General features: G+C 52.4%; 1 protein-coding gene across 4 annotated transcripts in view; it reads left to right on the forward strand.

The window, feature by feature from the left end:
- The window catches only part of MGLL (monoglyceride lipase), a 157,402-nt gene extending 146,810 nt beyond the window's left edge, over positions 1-10,592 (forward strand). For all 4 annotated transcript variants that reach the window (XM_080683521.1, XM_080683519.1, XM_080683520.1 and 1 more), the window contains 2 exons: positions 4,937-5,152; positions 7,567-10,592. In XM_080683521.1, the coding sequence (XP_080539647.1) occupies positions 4,937-5,152; positions 7,567-7,692 (342 nt within the window). In that variant the 3' untranslated portion in view covers positions 7,693-10,592. The remainder of the gene's footprint in view (positions 1-4,936; positions 5,153-7,566) is intronic.
- The last annotated feature ends 4,561 nt before the right edge of the window (positions 10,593-15,153 follow it).

Below are 15,153 nucleotides of genomic sequence, written 5' to 3' on the forward strand. Positions count from 1 at the left end.
GTTTCTAGATTTTAGAGCTCACTTGGGTAGAATTGTTGTGCACTCTCTCCAGGATGCCAGAGCAGGCTCTCTGATTTCTCTGTGATAAAAATAGGTGGATTATGAAAGATCTAAACCATGGAGGAAGGAGATGGGAGTCCTGGGATGGGCTCCAAAGCACAGGTGGAAGGACGAGGCTTCCATAGGAAAAGAGAGGGTGTTGGAGGGAAGGAAGGTCAGAAAAACCCAGTTGTAGACACATGTAGGTCCTTGAAGGGAAACTGTAGGAGATCAGACCTGCTGGGCTATATTTCTCTGTGAAGTGGTAAACAGTGTCATGTGAGGAGGGTGCATGCCTGTCTGTGCCTAGTAGGGCACCCCCTCCCCTTCTGTGAAGGGTGGCAACTGTGGTACCCACCAAGTCATTTCACCGTCAGGCCTAGATATGTATGGTTCTCACCAGGGACCCACCGCTTTTTTTCTGAGGAATGCCACCTCCACGGCTCCTGGCTGACCTGCGAGTCCACAGGACTCACCTTCACTTTCTCTTCCTTAGTAGGTAGCATAGCATGGTGAGCGGCTGTGAATGACGATGGTGAAACCCAGCTGCCTAGGCTCTTATCCCGGCTCTGCCCCTTACCTGCTGTGTAATCTTGAGTGGGTCATCTATCCCCGGTGAGCCTCTCCTCGTGTATGAAATGGTGAAAATAGCAACAGTCCCTACACGGGTTTCCTGTGAAGAGTCAACGAGCAAGTACAAGTAAAATGCTCAACACAGCACCTGGTACATAATTAAGGGCTAAGTGTGTTCGTTATTTTAAATATCATTTTAATTAAAAATGTAATTTTGTATTCCATCACGGAACAGATTTTTTAAAAATAGGTCAAGGGATTTGGCTGTAGTAGTCGTGCCTAGATGTTGCTCAACCAACTTGAAGACAACTCCCAGCTGTAGATTGTAACTATATTTACTGTGCTTTAGGGCAAAGTCTCTTCCCCACAGAGAGACTGTGTTCAAAAGTCAGCAGCCCCAGTTGGCACGTTCCTGGCTGGCAAGTTCAACCTTGCTGAGAGCTCTCAGAGCCCCAGAAAACAGTGAAAGTACTGGGGATCACTAAAATACGCGAAGGAGGCCAGGAAAATATTCACAACCTGTGAAACTTAAATCCAAAGAGGAACCTTCGAGGTTCCCTCAGTGGGAAAGCAAAGACCTGGAAGGAGTAAGACTTCACCTAAGGTTATGTGGCTCGAGGTCTCTGAGGCAGAGAGACCTTCCTTTCCTTGTTCCCAGGGTCAGAGCCAGATGCACCCCACACATCACTAGCCTCACTCTGGGGCCAGACCCTGGGCGTGGCACTGTGTCTTCATCAGCTCATTGAATCCCCCTAGAGTCCTCTGAGGCATTTCCACTATCACCCCTATTTCACTATTCAGCAAACTGAGCCTAGGAGAGAAGAGCCTTGCCCAGACCACAGCTGGGAACCATCAGGGCTGGGTGCTCCTCACTCCTCTGGTCTGCCTTGTATTGTCAGTTGACATGCCCCCCAAGAAAAAAAGACTTCAAGTCCAGCCAGTGGCAGCACCCCCAGAGGTCAATCACCTGAAACAAAGATGTGCTCACTTGGACCTGGACCCGGAGCCTCCAGCTGACATGTTCCCAATGGACACGTTCTCAGCTGGCATAAAAAAAAAAAAAAAATTATGATAAAGAAAAATGGGGGGAGGGGATGCGAGAGATAGTGCCAAAGACTGGGTCTTTGTTACATGTTTTTTTAATTAAACTTTTTGTTTTGATGTAGTAGTGATTCACATGTAGTTGTGGGAAATAATGGAAAGGAATCCTATGGACCCTTACCCAGTTCTCTTTGATGCTGACATCTTACAAAACTATAAGACAACATCACTACCAGGAAGTTGACATTAGTACATCAGACCACAGAACATCCTATAACTACAAAGATCCCGCATGTTACCCTGGTGTAGCACACCCATTTCCCCTACCCCACCCCTGGCAACCACATTTCTCACTTTTGTCATTTTAAGATTGTCATAGAGATGGAATCCTATAAGAAGTCATCTTTGGGGACTGACTTTTTCATCTTTGGCTTTGAATATGCTTCTTCTGTTGACCAGTGCTCTGGGGTTGGGTCTAGTCCAGGAGAGATAGCCCTATCTGCCTCTTTTCTGGGGGTGACAGGACATGTTCTCACCTCACAAGTAGGACTTCTGGTGACTTTAGATCTTAAGCTCTTAAAAAAACACACACACACAAAGGCCAGCCCGGCTGGCGTGGCTCAGTGGTTAAGCGTCGAATGTGCCCAGGTTGCTCAATCCCCAGTAGGGGGTGTGTAGGAAGCAGCCAATTAGTGATTCTCTCTCATCATTGATGTTTCTATCTCTCTCTCTCCCTCTCCCTTCCTCTCTGAAATCAATAAAAATATATTTAAAATAAAAATAAATAAAACTAAGGCCATCGTGACTGGGCCAGAATGGTTACTTGAGGGGAGGATTTGGGCCCTCTGAGCCTCAGTTTCCCCATGAAGTTTGGCCCCCCTTTTTGCTCCAAACTCTACTTTCCCTCTGTCCCACTTGCCTTCTGCCCCAGCTGTGGCTCCCACCAAGGGCCTGCCCTTTCCCCGACACATCTGGCAGCTCCTTCCCCAGGCCCATATACAGCCATTGTGTAAACAAGGCTTACGTGACCAAGACATGGAAAATGAAGCCAAGAGCAGGAAGCCGCTTGGGCCGTCAGAGCAATTAGTCCCGAGAACAGACTCCCCAAGGGGCCTCATGTGGCCAGGATGTCTTGGATCAACAGAGCAAGGGGGCAGGCCGTTTCGGGAAGGTGGTGGTGGTCTAGCAGGCTTTGGCCCTGTGCGCTCCTAAGGACACATCCCGTGCAACCAGGGTCCAGCGACATGGAATGGAGTGCTCTTAGCAGGGCTGCCAGCGCGAGGAGACCCAGACTGCAACAATGGGGGATTAGACAGGAGAGAAGCTTATTGACTGCTCAGGGTCACCGGCCCCATGTGCTCCAGTGCATCTTGTTGCTTTTTGTTTCTGGGGTGTGGCTGTCATCCCTGGGCCCCAGCTCCCGCCTTACTCAGCTTGTGTTCTGGTAGGTGGGAGGAGGGAAATAGGACAAGCCTTGACAGGAGGATCACACTGCATACTTCACACTTCCCATTGGCCCGAATGTGGTCACATGACCAGACCTAACTGCAAAGAGGGCTGGGGAATGTAGTCTTTATTCTGGGTCCTTCCTTGTATTCCAAATGAAACATTCGGGGTTCTATAGGGGGGAACAGGAACTGAGTAATGGATAATAGGCAGGTTCCTCCTCCCAAAATAAGGATAATGAGAGCCATTCTTCAGACGGAGTGCTTATTAAGGTTAATCGGGTTAAACATGTAGTGCACTCACATGGAAAGGAAGAGCTCAGAAGTGAAGTGTTAGCTGTTCTTCTTTTCACTAAATGAGGTCTTGCACATGCTGCCCTGACACTGTGCTGGGTACGTGTCTGCTCGGTGGTGCTGCAGTTGCCATTGCTCTCGTTGTTAGCCTCAGTTCTCGACAGACTGCAAGCCCAGGGCTCTCCTTCCAAACAGGGCTCCTTGCAGACCCTGGACCAGCAACCGCTATGGCCACGCACTGCTCCTGCCAGTCTCTTGTCCTCTCAGCCCCCAAACAAATGGCCTTAGCCCTGCAGGATTCACGCCAGCTCCGCTGCAGGAAGTGCTAATCCGTCTCATGTGGCTCTCCACAAAGGTCTGCTTTGCCTGCTCTGTCCCCAGCACGGGAGGTTTCAGGGATGGCAGGGATGACCCAGAATAGCCTCCCCGCCTCGGCATGGATCTGAATGCCAGCTGAGGCCTGCAGGGGTGGGAACAGAAGAGAGGTGTAGCCCTGCCTTTGCCGATCAGATTGGAACACAGTGGGCACTCTGGCAGCTCACAGGGCAGTGGGGGGCGCATTTCCTCCCATGGCCCCTCTGCTCCCTTACCCATGTGGCACATCTCCAACCAGCCAAGAACCCACTGGCAAGGATGAGGGAAATGAGATAGGGGATGTTGTGGTCTCACACCTACCCATATGGCCTGAGAGACTTCTAGAGACTTCTCACCCAGATTTTGTGGGGGCAGTGCCCCACCTGGGGCCACAGTGAGCAGGCAACTCACTGTTCCCTTAGAGGCAGGAGGCGTGAAGCCAGGGAAAACAAGGATAGGGTGTCAGGGTAGCCTCGTGAAAGGCTGGGTCAGATTCTGAGCCATAAGCAGGGGGAGTTAGAGTTAGGTCCTGGGAAATCTGATGATTGAGGAGGGAGGACCCAGCCTCTGGGCATGCCCCCTAGAGAGGCAGTAGGCATCCCTGTCTGGGTGGCAGGCAGCCTTCTGCAGCCCAGAGGACATGGAGACTGGAGCCCACCACAGCCCAGACCTTCCCTGGAATTCGTTCCTCTGGAAGCCCATGGGGTGGTGCCCTGCCAGAGTGCCTCAGGGGCTCCTCAAACCAGCCCCACGCCTTCCGCCAGGGCCCCCATTGCCCCTGTGTGTTGTGTGTGCCCTCACCCACTTCTACCAGGTGGACACTAAGTAAGGGAAGACGGGCTTAGAGAAAGCAAAACCCACATGACTAACACCAGAATACCTTCAGAGCTGTTCCTGAACAAAATCTGTAAGCAATATAATGTTGCCTATATAAAAATATATGCCTTAACACTTGAAACTGTGTGGAGGCACATGTATGAATGTGGGATGCATGGAACAAAGCCTGTGAAGAGAGGCATCAAAACAGTGCAGGTCTGGGTCATGGAAGGGCTGGCCATGCACCTGCATCCCAGACGGAGCTGACTGATGGAATCAGCTCTTCAGGCCAAAGCAGAAGGAAGATCTAACAGACAATAGGGAAGTCCCCACCCCTGAACTAATGATAGAAACCTCTCTCTTTTTTTCTGCAGGTCGACCTTTATAACACGGACCCCCTCATCTGCCGGGCAGGGATGAAAGTGTGCTTCGGCATGCAGCTGCTCAATGCTGTCTCCAGGGTGGAGCGGGCCCTCCCCAAGCTGACCTTGCCCTTCCTGCTGCTCCAGGGCTCTGCTGACCGCCTGTGCGACAGCAAAGGGGCCTACTTGCTCATGGAGTCCGCCAAGAGCCAGGACAAGACACTCAAGGTGAGCACCTGATCCCCTCACTTCCCCAAAGTGGGAAGGTGGTGTCCCTTTGGGCATATCTGCCCAGAACCCCAAGGCTACCCCCGGGGGGACGGGGGTCATCTTGGGATACGGCCAACCTGGCCCCACTGGAAAATACATACCAGAAATACAAGGTAGCTGTTCATTCTAAGCAAGAACACAAGCCATTAGCCAATTGGTCATGGGAGAATACTCAGAAGATGTCTGGGTCAAGGAAAAAACCCGCATCTGGGCACTGGGCAAAGAAATGTCTCCAAGAGCATGTCTCCCGCTTTTCCGTGTCCCAGGTCCAAAGGCGTGTGGCTGCCCGGCCTCTCTGCAGGTTGGTTTTCTGCAGCAGCTGGGGACCAGCCACCACTGTCAGGGCTCTGGGGGTACCAGAGCAGTGGGCATGGCAGGGTCTAGTCTGCAAGGGCATATGCAAGAGGGCATGGGACCTGTGGCTTAGCCACATGGCTTGTCAGACACACAGACCACAATGGGTTAATGTGGAGGGCCTGTAGAGATGGAAAATGTTGTTTGGAGAGTCCAGACATCTCTGTTTTTTGTTTGTCTAATTGAACTGGGAAGAGCCCCAGTTGGGGGTGGGGTGGGGTGGGGAGGAGGAGAAGCACCTACTATGTACCTGTCAAGTGACCATTGACCACAGCCCCAGTATACTGATGATGAATATGTGGCCCCAAACTATGCCACTACAGTCTGTGCAGTAGGCACATGGAGGCCGAGTCCAGGACCATTTCCTGCTAAGTTATAAAGAGAACAGGCAACTACCTCACTACAGGTCCCACACTTACTGAGAGGTAGGGTCAGAATTCGAACTCACTCCCACCGACCCTCTCCATTCCATACGGCACTGACAGACTCTCATGGCTTTGCAAACTGTCAAGTGCTCCCCTCACACCATTGTGCATTGCAGACCCTGGCCCACACCAACTGTCAGATGTAGACTCGTGGGTGACCAGAAAGCAGGAGAAAAAGGAAAACTGGCTCTTATGATGCTGGAGAACATGAAAGGCCATGGCCACTTTGCAGTTGGGTGAAGGCGCCTCACAGATCATGCCCTTTGCGGAGTGGAACCTTGGTGACCCCACAAAGGGAGGCCATGTAGAGTGCTCATTTGTTCATTCACTCTCCATTCATTCGTGTCTTCTTGAACCCAAGTGTTCAGTCAGCATTGACCTTGTGCCAGGCCCAGGGAACAGGACAGGCAAAGTCTCAACCCTCTCACACAGTCTGTCCTAGTGGATGAGCAGCAAACAACCAACCAGACAGGGTGACAGTGAGGAAGAGGGTCAGGGTCCTGAAGGAAATCAAGCAGAGAGTGGGACAGAGAAACTAGAGAAGAGGTAAGGCACTCACCCAGATCGGCAGGCAGGCCTAGGAGCTGACAGTGACTGGAGCAGTGGAAGAGCATTCCAGAACAAGGGAGGGGCAACTGCAAAGACCTAAGTTGCAAAATATTGGTGTATGCAAACACTCAGGAGACTAGTATGGTGGAGTGTGCCAAGCAGGGTGAGGGGGACCTGGCAGCAGAGGAGGGGTCCCAACTCTTAGTGCAGTGAAGAAGCCAACAGCGTGTTCTGAGCTGGACAGCAACAGGCTTTTGCTACGGTTCTCAAAGCACACCTCAGCTGCCCTGTGGAGGCAAGAGTGGAGGTAGGGGCACTGGGTGGGAAGATGGTGGTGTCACCCAGGCCAAGAGGATGAGCTTGGCCTGAGGCGGTGGTAGTGAAGGCAGGGGACAGCCTGGCAGGACCTGGAGAGAGGGTGACTGTAGTGATCAAGTGACTAAGGATGGATCCTGAGCTTGGGCCTGCACCAGTGAGAAGACTGTGACCCCTACCCTGAGATGGGTGATACAGGAGTTCCATTTTGAGATGCCTGTTGAAGAGGCCATTGGAAATTTGGGAAAGAAATTGAAAGAAACTATAAGAGGAAAGTATTTCTAGAAGGTTAACAGCTTCCGAATGATGCTAAGAAGACAATATGAGAGAAAGTGTTCCCAGGTCATTGTAGCCCATGCCAATTACAGTCGCTGTGGGTTGGTGGGACTGAAAGTAGACTGGGACCAGCTGAGGTCCAGGCGGAAGACGAGTAAGTGAAGACAAGGAATGGAAATCAGGGTTTTGAGATAGAGGCACAGACCAGGTCACAGCTGGAGAGAGACGCAGAATAAAGGAAAGGTGTGTGTTGATTTAAGAAAGGAAGTGCTAGATCATGTTGGCACATTTTAATTTATTTACATCATCATCTGATCAAAAGGCACTGGCACCATAAGGATGGAGTCCTGGGGGCATGGGGAGTGTCTGGGGGACTCTGGCTGCCACCTGTGGCCTCCCTCCCTGCACCTGGAGCTTCCTGCAGCCCTGACTTCCTGTCTCTCCTAATTGCAGATTTACGAAGGTGCCTACCACGTTCTCCACAAAGAGCTTCCTGAAGTAACCAACTCCGTCTTCCATGAAATAAACATGTGGGTCTCTCAAAGGACAGCGGCAGCGAGAACAGGGTCCCCACCCTGAGCTCACGGCCAGGCCCCCGGCCCACAGCTGGGGAAGTGGGCAGAGGAAGGGCAGAAGCTGACCTCTCACATGTGACTTAAAAAAATTACGAATTGGAGGAATCCCTAGCATAACTCACTAAAGAAAAAAAGGCACTCTTGTCATATGTTAGGTTGTCCTGTCTCTGGGTCTACCTTAAGGGGTAGACACTTTATGCAAAAACAGAGAAGGGTCGCAGGCAGTTTTCCAGAGATGGAATGTGCTGGAATATCCTTAAAACACAGCACAGCCTCTGCCCTGCCTCTCCTAGCTCCCGCAGGGTTCCCAGGAATTCCTGGTGTTCTGGGACACCTGACTGCAATAATTGGAGGAGTCCCTCTCCTGCTCACCCCTCCAGCCCCCTCCCACCCCCATCCCCACGGCCTCAGGCTGGCCTCTCTCCAGCCATGGTGGTTGGCCTCAGCTTCCCAGGCAGACCCACGTGCCTCCTGAGGCCCAGAAAATGCCTCATACTTCCTCAGAGTGTGTCGCCCCCCATGACCCCTGTCAGCTCCCGGTCAGCAGGAGCTGGGTGTTGGGGTGGCATGAGACATGGCTGGAGACCCTACTCCCCTTCCTTCCCTTCAGGGAGCCTGAGGCTGCCCGCTGAGAGCTGGGTGTTCAGGGGCTGCCTTGCCTTCCATGACTTGTTTTACTTGACACTGAGAGACGATTGTATTGAAGAGGAAAGTATATTCTAAAGCAGAGACAATGTGGTAGATGGGTGGTGGGACCCAGGGGGCTCGTGCCTCTGCACAGGAGTGGGACAAGCTAGCCTGGGGACCCTGTGCTAAAGGCATCCAGGCACAACCCCGGAGGCAGGCCCCGAGCGCCAGCAGTGGCAGTGGCAGGCTTGTCCTTGGCCCCCACTGTTTGGGCTCACAGCAGCCCCAGGAGCTCAGTGCTGGCAGCACAGCTACCTCTGGTGGCAGGAGAAGGGAGTCCCAACTCGGTGGCCCTGCAGCCAGGTGGGCGGTGGGCAGGCGAGGCTGGCTGATAGGGCCAACCTTTCCCAGCCGAGGCCCGCGCCTGACCAGCCTTTCTCAGGTGCCAACCCCCGCCCGCATCCCTCACTTAGTGCCAGCAATAAAGGGGGATCACTGCCCACTGCAGGAATACCTTCACTCTCAGTCAGCCTGGCTGGGACCTCACGAGGCTCCTTAGTGTAACTATGACTGTGTGGGGGCCGGGGCACTGGAGGGCAGTTGCTGGGAATTGAACCCATGGAAGGTGCAGGCAGGAGCCCTAGGCTACAGAAGAGGCGCCGATTCCCTGCCAGGGCCTCTGACTCTAGGAGTTGGGTCTCCCACCCTCTTCCTCTAACAGCAAAACTGCCCCTCGCCCACACCCTATTCTAGGGTTTTCTTTAGACCTCCAGAGGGGAGCCCCTCTGCCCTCCCTCCAGGGACCTGCCCACACCATGGCGAGGCTAGAATTGGTCCCCTTCCAGTGGGCAGCCCGGTCATGCTTGCTTGCCCGGGTCCAGGTTTGTGTTCTCCTGCCCCTGCCCCTCGGGAGAGGTGAAGTGCCCAGGCACCCACCCCCTGGGGGCAGAGCCCAGGGCCCCACAGAGAGCGGCTTCCCTTGCCCCATCATATTTCTCTGGATTCCTTTTGAGGGAGAAAAATGTAAGAAATGCACTGAGAGATAAGGTCGGTGCCCGTTGAGTTGGGCCTGTGTGAATGTTTGTGCTCCTCAGCTAAGGAAAAGCAGAAACTACATTGCAAACTGCCAAACGCGCAAGACCCCCTGAGCCCAGACCTGGAATTCTCACCCGAGCTGTGATGGCTCAGGTCACAGAAGTCCCCATTCCTCCCACCCACCTACCCCTGCCCCACCTCTCCTGAAAGCAGGTGACTGCAATACCATCCCCAAATTAAATATCAGGCACATGGTTTGACCAGGAGTCTTTCGGATGCACGAATTTATTTATATGAAAGTTTTTACAGAGACAAATTCAATCGCATTTACATATCTGGTGAAAGGATCACCTATATTAAAAAAGAAAACAATGATTTGAACTGGGACTGACTCCAAATCTAGGAGGGGGGATGGTACCATGCCAGGCCCACCTGCTGAATGAGTGGACACCCGCTGTGTCTGGAGTATCATCTGAAGTGCTCCAGGCGAGTCTCCAGTTGAGTTCATTCTCAATGTTGACAGCTTCATGCTGACACCTGGAGCCTCAGGGTCGTGCCGTGGCTGTGGCGCGAGGAGCTGGGTTTGGAAGGGAAGCTAGGTCTCACACACAGCTTGGCCTTGAAAAGGTGAGAGGAGGGCAAAGGCGGCCAGGGAGGAGACCCCAGAGATGCAGCTGATCCAAACCGACCTGGAGGGATGGACACGTCGGGATACTAAGCCCGAGCACTGATGTGGACACAGCACCTCTCCCTGTAACCCAGACGTCATGCTGGCCCATACAGAAATGGGTTTCAGACCCCGAAACATTTCTAGGCAAAAATGACACTTGCAGCCAGTGGGGGCTCCCAACCCCAAAGAGCCCCATTCCTCTGCAGGGATGGGGTGTGTGGATGGGCAGCCTCGCTTCTACCCACTGGCAACCCCAGCTTCCCCCTCAGCTTCTGGGGGGGGGGGGGACTGGGGCTCACAGCAAGAGCACAAAAGGGTGCTCTGAACACCCACCTGGCTCTGCTCTGCACCCTGTAGCAAGGCTCTGAGCTACCTTTTCTTCTTCTCGCCATTGCTAAGAAAAACCCATTAGGATCACAATGATTTTCTAAGCAATTCACCTGTTTGCTATTGTCACTGCAGCTCAACACCCCCTACATGTATGCTGTTAGTGGGGACACATGTATCAGTTTAAAACTATTAAAGGAACCAATATGCCACAGCTAATCCTAATAAACCGGATGTTTTCTGAATGGTGTTTTCTGTCTGGCTGCCTGGTCCAAGACTACAACAGTCCCTACAGAAAGCGCAGCGCTGAGAGCCTGGCTGAGCTGTCATCTGTTGCAAGCCCGCGGATGTGGCCTGCTTTTCTGTCCTCCGCACCTGGGGTCGTTTGCCCTGAAGCAGAGTGAGCATGTGTTCTGTTACATGGCAGACTCGGCCACCTGCACACAGAGGAGCTGGGCCACCCCGCTCTGGACTAACCGCTTCCTCCGCAGCGCCACACGGATGCCTGACACCCCAGAAACAAGCTCTGGTCTTAGCCATACCGGCTCCGCCGGGCCTCATTCATCTCAGCACAGGGGACCCCAAAGCTCCGAAGAGCATCCTCCACTCCTCTCGGTCCCACACTTGCACCTGACCCAGCAGCACATCTTGTCACCTCTGCCCCCGTTTCCTCTGGCCCCACAGCTGCCTTTGCCCTTTCTCCCATGTCCACTGTCTCCAACATGACAGTCTCCCTGCTGGCCACCTTCTCCATGAAGCCTTTCCCGACCACCCTAAGGTGTCCCCACCACCCCAGGCCCTGCCCTGCCTTCTCCTCCTCTGATTGGCACCTGTTCTGCTTGTCAGTAGCTCTCTGTTCTCACCACCTGAACGAGTGGCAGGAGACTGTGTCCTTGCATTAGATCTCCGTCTTATTTCCAGGGGACCCCTGATGAAATATCTGTCCAGGGAGGGAGGGAAGGTGAGAGGGCGCAGGCCCGTCTGGAACAGCACTGAGCCTGGCACTGAGGGTCGATTTCACGTAGGTGCAACCTGTGCAGTCAGTCCCTGTGGCCCACACTTAGAAGGGCCCCATGTCTTGTTTATTCCTTTGCTGTTGCTGTCTTGAAATTCTCAGTCATTTCTGGACAAGGGCCCCACATGTTTTTTCTCTACTGAGCTCCACACACATGAAGTGGGTCCTGTGGGCGTGGCTGGAGCTGGCCCTGCCCTCCATGCAGAGGTCCCTCCAACAGGCAAACCTGAAGGACAGAGGCCGCTCCCCCAAGACGCCCCCTTTCTATTCACCCCTAACCAAAGTCTACCCTGAGCCGGAGTCAAACCTGGCCTTTCCTGCCTCTGTGAGCACTCGGGGCTATCAGGAGTTCCCCATCGAGCACTCGTGATGTGCCTTCCAGACACCGTGCTGGCCCTGGGGCTGCCCCACAGAATGAAGACAGGGTGACACAAACCTGCCACTCCAGCACTTAACAGCGGAGGGTCAAGAAATGAGACGGGGCACATAGTGGGCCCGGCCCAGCAGGCCAGTGTTCTCTCCAGGGGAGGCCCTGTGGGAGAGCAGGGAGATAAGTGGGTGTGGGGAGCTCACGGGGGTGGAGGTTGGTCCCAGACCTGGGACTTTCAGGATGGCTGGGGGAAACCTAGGGCACCCTCCCCAGCACCCAAACAAGGACTGTGTGGTGAAGGGAAGCCATGGGGTAGCTGCAGCGCTGGGCCAGCCACAGGGAGGCCGACAGCTGTGGCTGGAGGGAGTGTCACTGGAGCACAGGCAGAGCTGCCCCGTGAGACTACTCAGCCTGCGGCTTCAGGTAGAGGACACAACCAGACCAGGATGGAGGCTCGCAGGAGGAGGCAGCGCCCCTTTCACTCTCCTGAACCTGCCGTCTGGAGCAAGCAGCTTCCAGCCCGTAGTCCAGAATGGCTGCTCCAGCTCCTGCCACCGCTTCCTTGTTCCAGCCAACCAGAGGGGAAGAGAGGAAAGGGGCAGGCCTGTGCCTTTCAAGGAACAAAGCAGAGATCACATCTAGTACTTCAGTTCCCATCTAGAACTGGGGCAAGGAAGGCTGGGAAATAAGCCAAGTGCCCATGAAAAAAGGCTCAGACATCGGGGAGAGCCAGCAGGCTGTGCCCAGGAATGAAGAGTGCACACGGAGGCGACCCAGGCTCAGTATCTGCCTGGAAGATGCCAACAGGGCAGTGAGAATGGGTTGCTGGTGAGGCAGGGGCCTGTGGCAGTGGGGTCAGAAAAGGGGATACTGAGGAAGCAGCTCTTAAAGAGGTAAAATCAACAAGGTTTGGTGACCAACCAAGTTTGAGGGTCAAGGAATCGGGAGAAAATGTAAAGAACATGTGTCTATCTTCAAAAAGCTCTACAGATAAATGTCAATGAGGAAAAAATCCAAACCTGTAGAGACTTTTCATGAGCTTATTTGAGTCAAACTGAAGAAACATGCCAGGGAACAAGATCTCAGGTGCTCCGCAGGACAGGTTTTGCAGCTTCTTGTACGCATTTGAAATTACGGAGGGAAAGTAAGGAAGGTTACATGGAGGTGGGAGACAGCAAGATGGGGAGTGAATTACAGGATCGGTAACAAGAGCATGTGCTTTGCTAAGGCTTGTTATGCCTTCCAGGGTTCTCAGAGGTGAGCTAGCCTAGATGTGTAAGAACAACGGACTTAAACCTTCCATTAAAGTTATATGTCTGGGGAGTGACTACCCACCACAACAGCCCCGTTAGGAGATTATGACCAGGTCACTCTGTAAGGTTGTAGTAGGCAGGCAGATACAATCAGAGCAAGGACAATAGGCCAGGTAAAGGTCACCTTCACAAGTACCTGACTCTGAGTTCTCTGGTACAGACTTTCCCCAAAGTGAAAAAAATCTTGTATCTTCAAATGTCTGCTCCAGGGACTAAGGCCGCCCTGAGTCCTGGCAAGAGCACTCCTGACTCTGCGATGCCAGTGGCCAGGTGGCAACCTCACCCTGCCTTGGGTTTCTCAGTCTGCTGCAGTGAGAGGGGGCACTGAAGGCTATGTAGGAGTTTTCCAGGTAGAGGAAAGAACAGAGGATGCAAATTTTTCATTCTTCGTTTTTTTCTTCAGGTGGAGAGGATATTAGAGAATGGGTGAAAAAAAGACTTTATTTTTTCATTGTAGACTTACCTCCTGTAACAACTGTTTGGGCCAGGGCCAAAGGGGTTGTGGGGCACACCCGAGGTGGAATGAATGAGCCCATGTTTCCCTTGGGGAAACAGAAGCTGCACTGACATCTTTGCAGCCACATCTATTCCATAATTTCCTTCCGTGATTACAACTCAGGCTATTTGCTGGTTTCCTGTTTATTTGTAACTAGAGGCCCAATGCACGAAATCCGTGCAAGAGTAGGCATTCCCTCCCCGGGCTGCAGGCACCAGCTTCCCTCTGGCACCTGGGACCTAGGCTTCCCTCGCAGCCCGGGCTTCATCCAGAAGTTCGTCCGGAAGGACGTCCAGAAGGATGTCAGGTCTAATTAGTATATTACACTTTTATTATTATAGATACCATAATGGGCACCTTTGCACTCACCTAGACACAAAATGTAATGGGGCACCAAAAATCTTAGTAATCAAGATAATACTGTAATTTTTAAAATCAAAATTAATGCGAAAAAATGATAAACCAAATAATATTTTAAATAAAGTTAGGATCTGGCTTTTCTTTCTGCTTCCAATTTTAGTATGACTCAGCACAGCACTGCTACTGATCTTGTCTCTGCCCTGCCCCACCATCACTCCTTTATCTTCTCAGGAGTATAAATAAGCCATCCCCCTACATTACATTATGTGTGTAAGCAGTGTTTCTTTTCCACTGTTGCTTATTTTGTCAGTGTTTGGCTGAAATATTTTTCCTGCAGTGAAAAATATGTGGATAACTTGAATTAGGATAGAATGCATATATTACCCGATAAAATTCATGAAAATTTATATTTTTTCATTCAGCAGTTTTGCACTTATCAGGAATGAATTAAAATGAAGTGAGGGATAGATGTGCTTTTTCATTCTAAAAGTAGTACAGCTACACATTCTGAAAGTATTGGAAACTACATACAAGTACCCTGGTAGGTGTGGCTCAGTTAGTTGGGTGTCATCCGTGCACCGAAAGGTTGTTGATTTGATTGATTCCCCATCAGGGCACATGCCTGGGTTTCAGGCTCGATCCCTGATAGGGGGCGTGCAAGAGGCAGCCGACCGATATTTCTCTCTCTCTCTCCCTTCTTCTTTCTCTAAATGTCAATAAAAATATTTTAAAAAGAAAAAAACTACACACAAGTCAGAAGAACCCCCAACTCCCACTCAGCACTCCTCCTCCATTCCTTCTTGGGACATCACGTCCTGTGTTTAGAAGCTGGGGTTGTGGGGCACACCCAAGTGAACTTTCAAAGATGCAAGTCAGCTGCGTCCCCGTCCCCCCTCCCCCGTCACTTCCTACTCACACCTCCTCTCTAGGCTCAGCATTTACAACCAGTGCTGCACTGAGCCCTTCACAAGTAGTAACTCAACACCCCAAGCGAGGAATTACTATAAAAATGACTTCCCATTTATAGAGAGGCAAACAGGCACAGCACGGTGACCAGGCAGTAAGAGAGCCAGGGTGGGAACTCCTGGCCTCTGGCCATGCTGACCCCTCCAGTCTCATGTCAGGCTCCTTCAGGCTCCCAGGACCTTGCATAAACCCTGCCCTCCGCCAGCAGGACCACCCGTCAGCTTGGCGAGCTCCTCCTCCTCACCACTCCTCCCAGCCTACCTGCTCACTTGTTCAACTGATCACT

The sequence above is a fragment of the Plecotus auritus genome, assembly GCF_963455305.1.
Source record: "Plecotus auritus genome assembly, chromosome: 8".
NCBI classification, from domain to species: Eukaryota; Metazoa; Chordata; class Mammalia; order Chiroptera; family Vespertilionidae; genus Plecotus; species Plecotus auritus.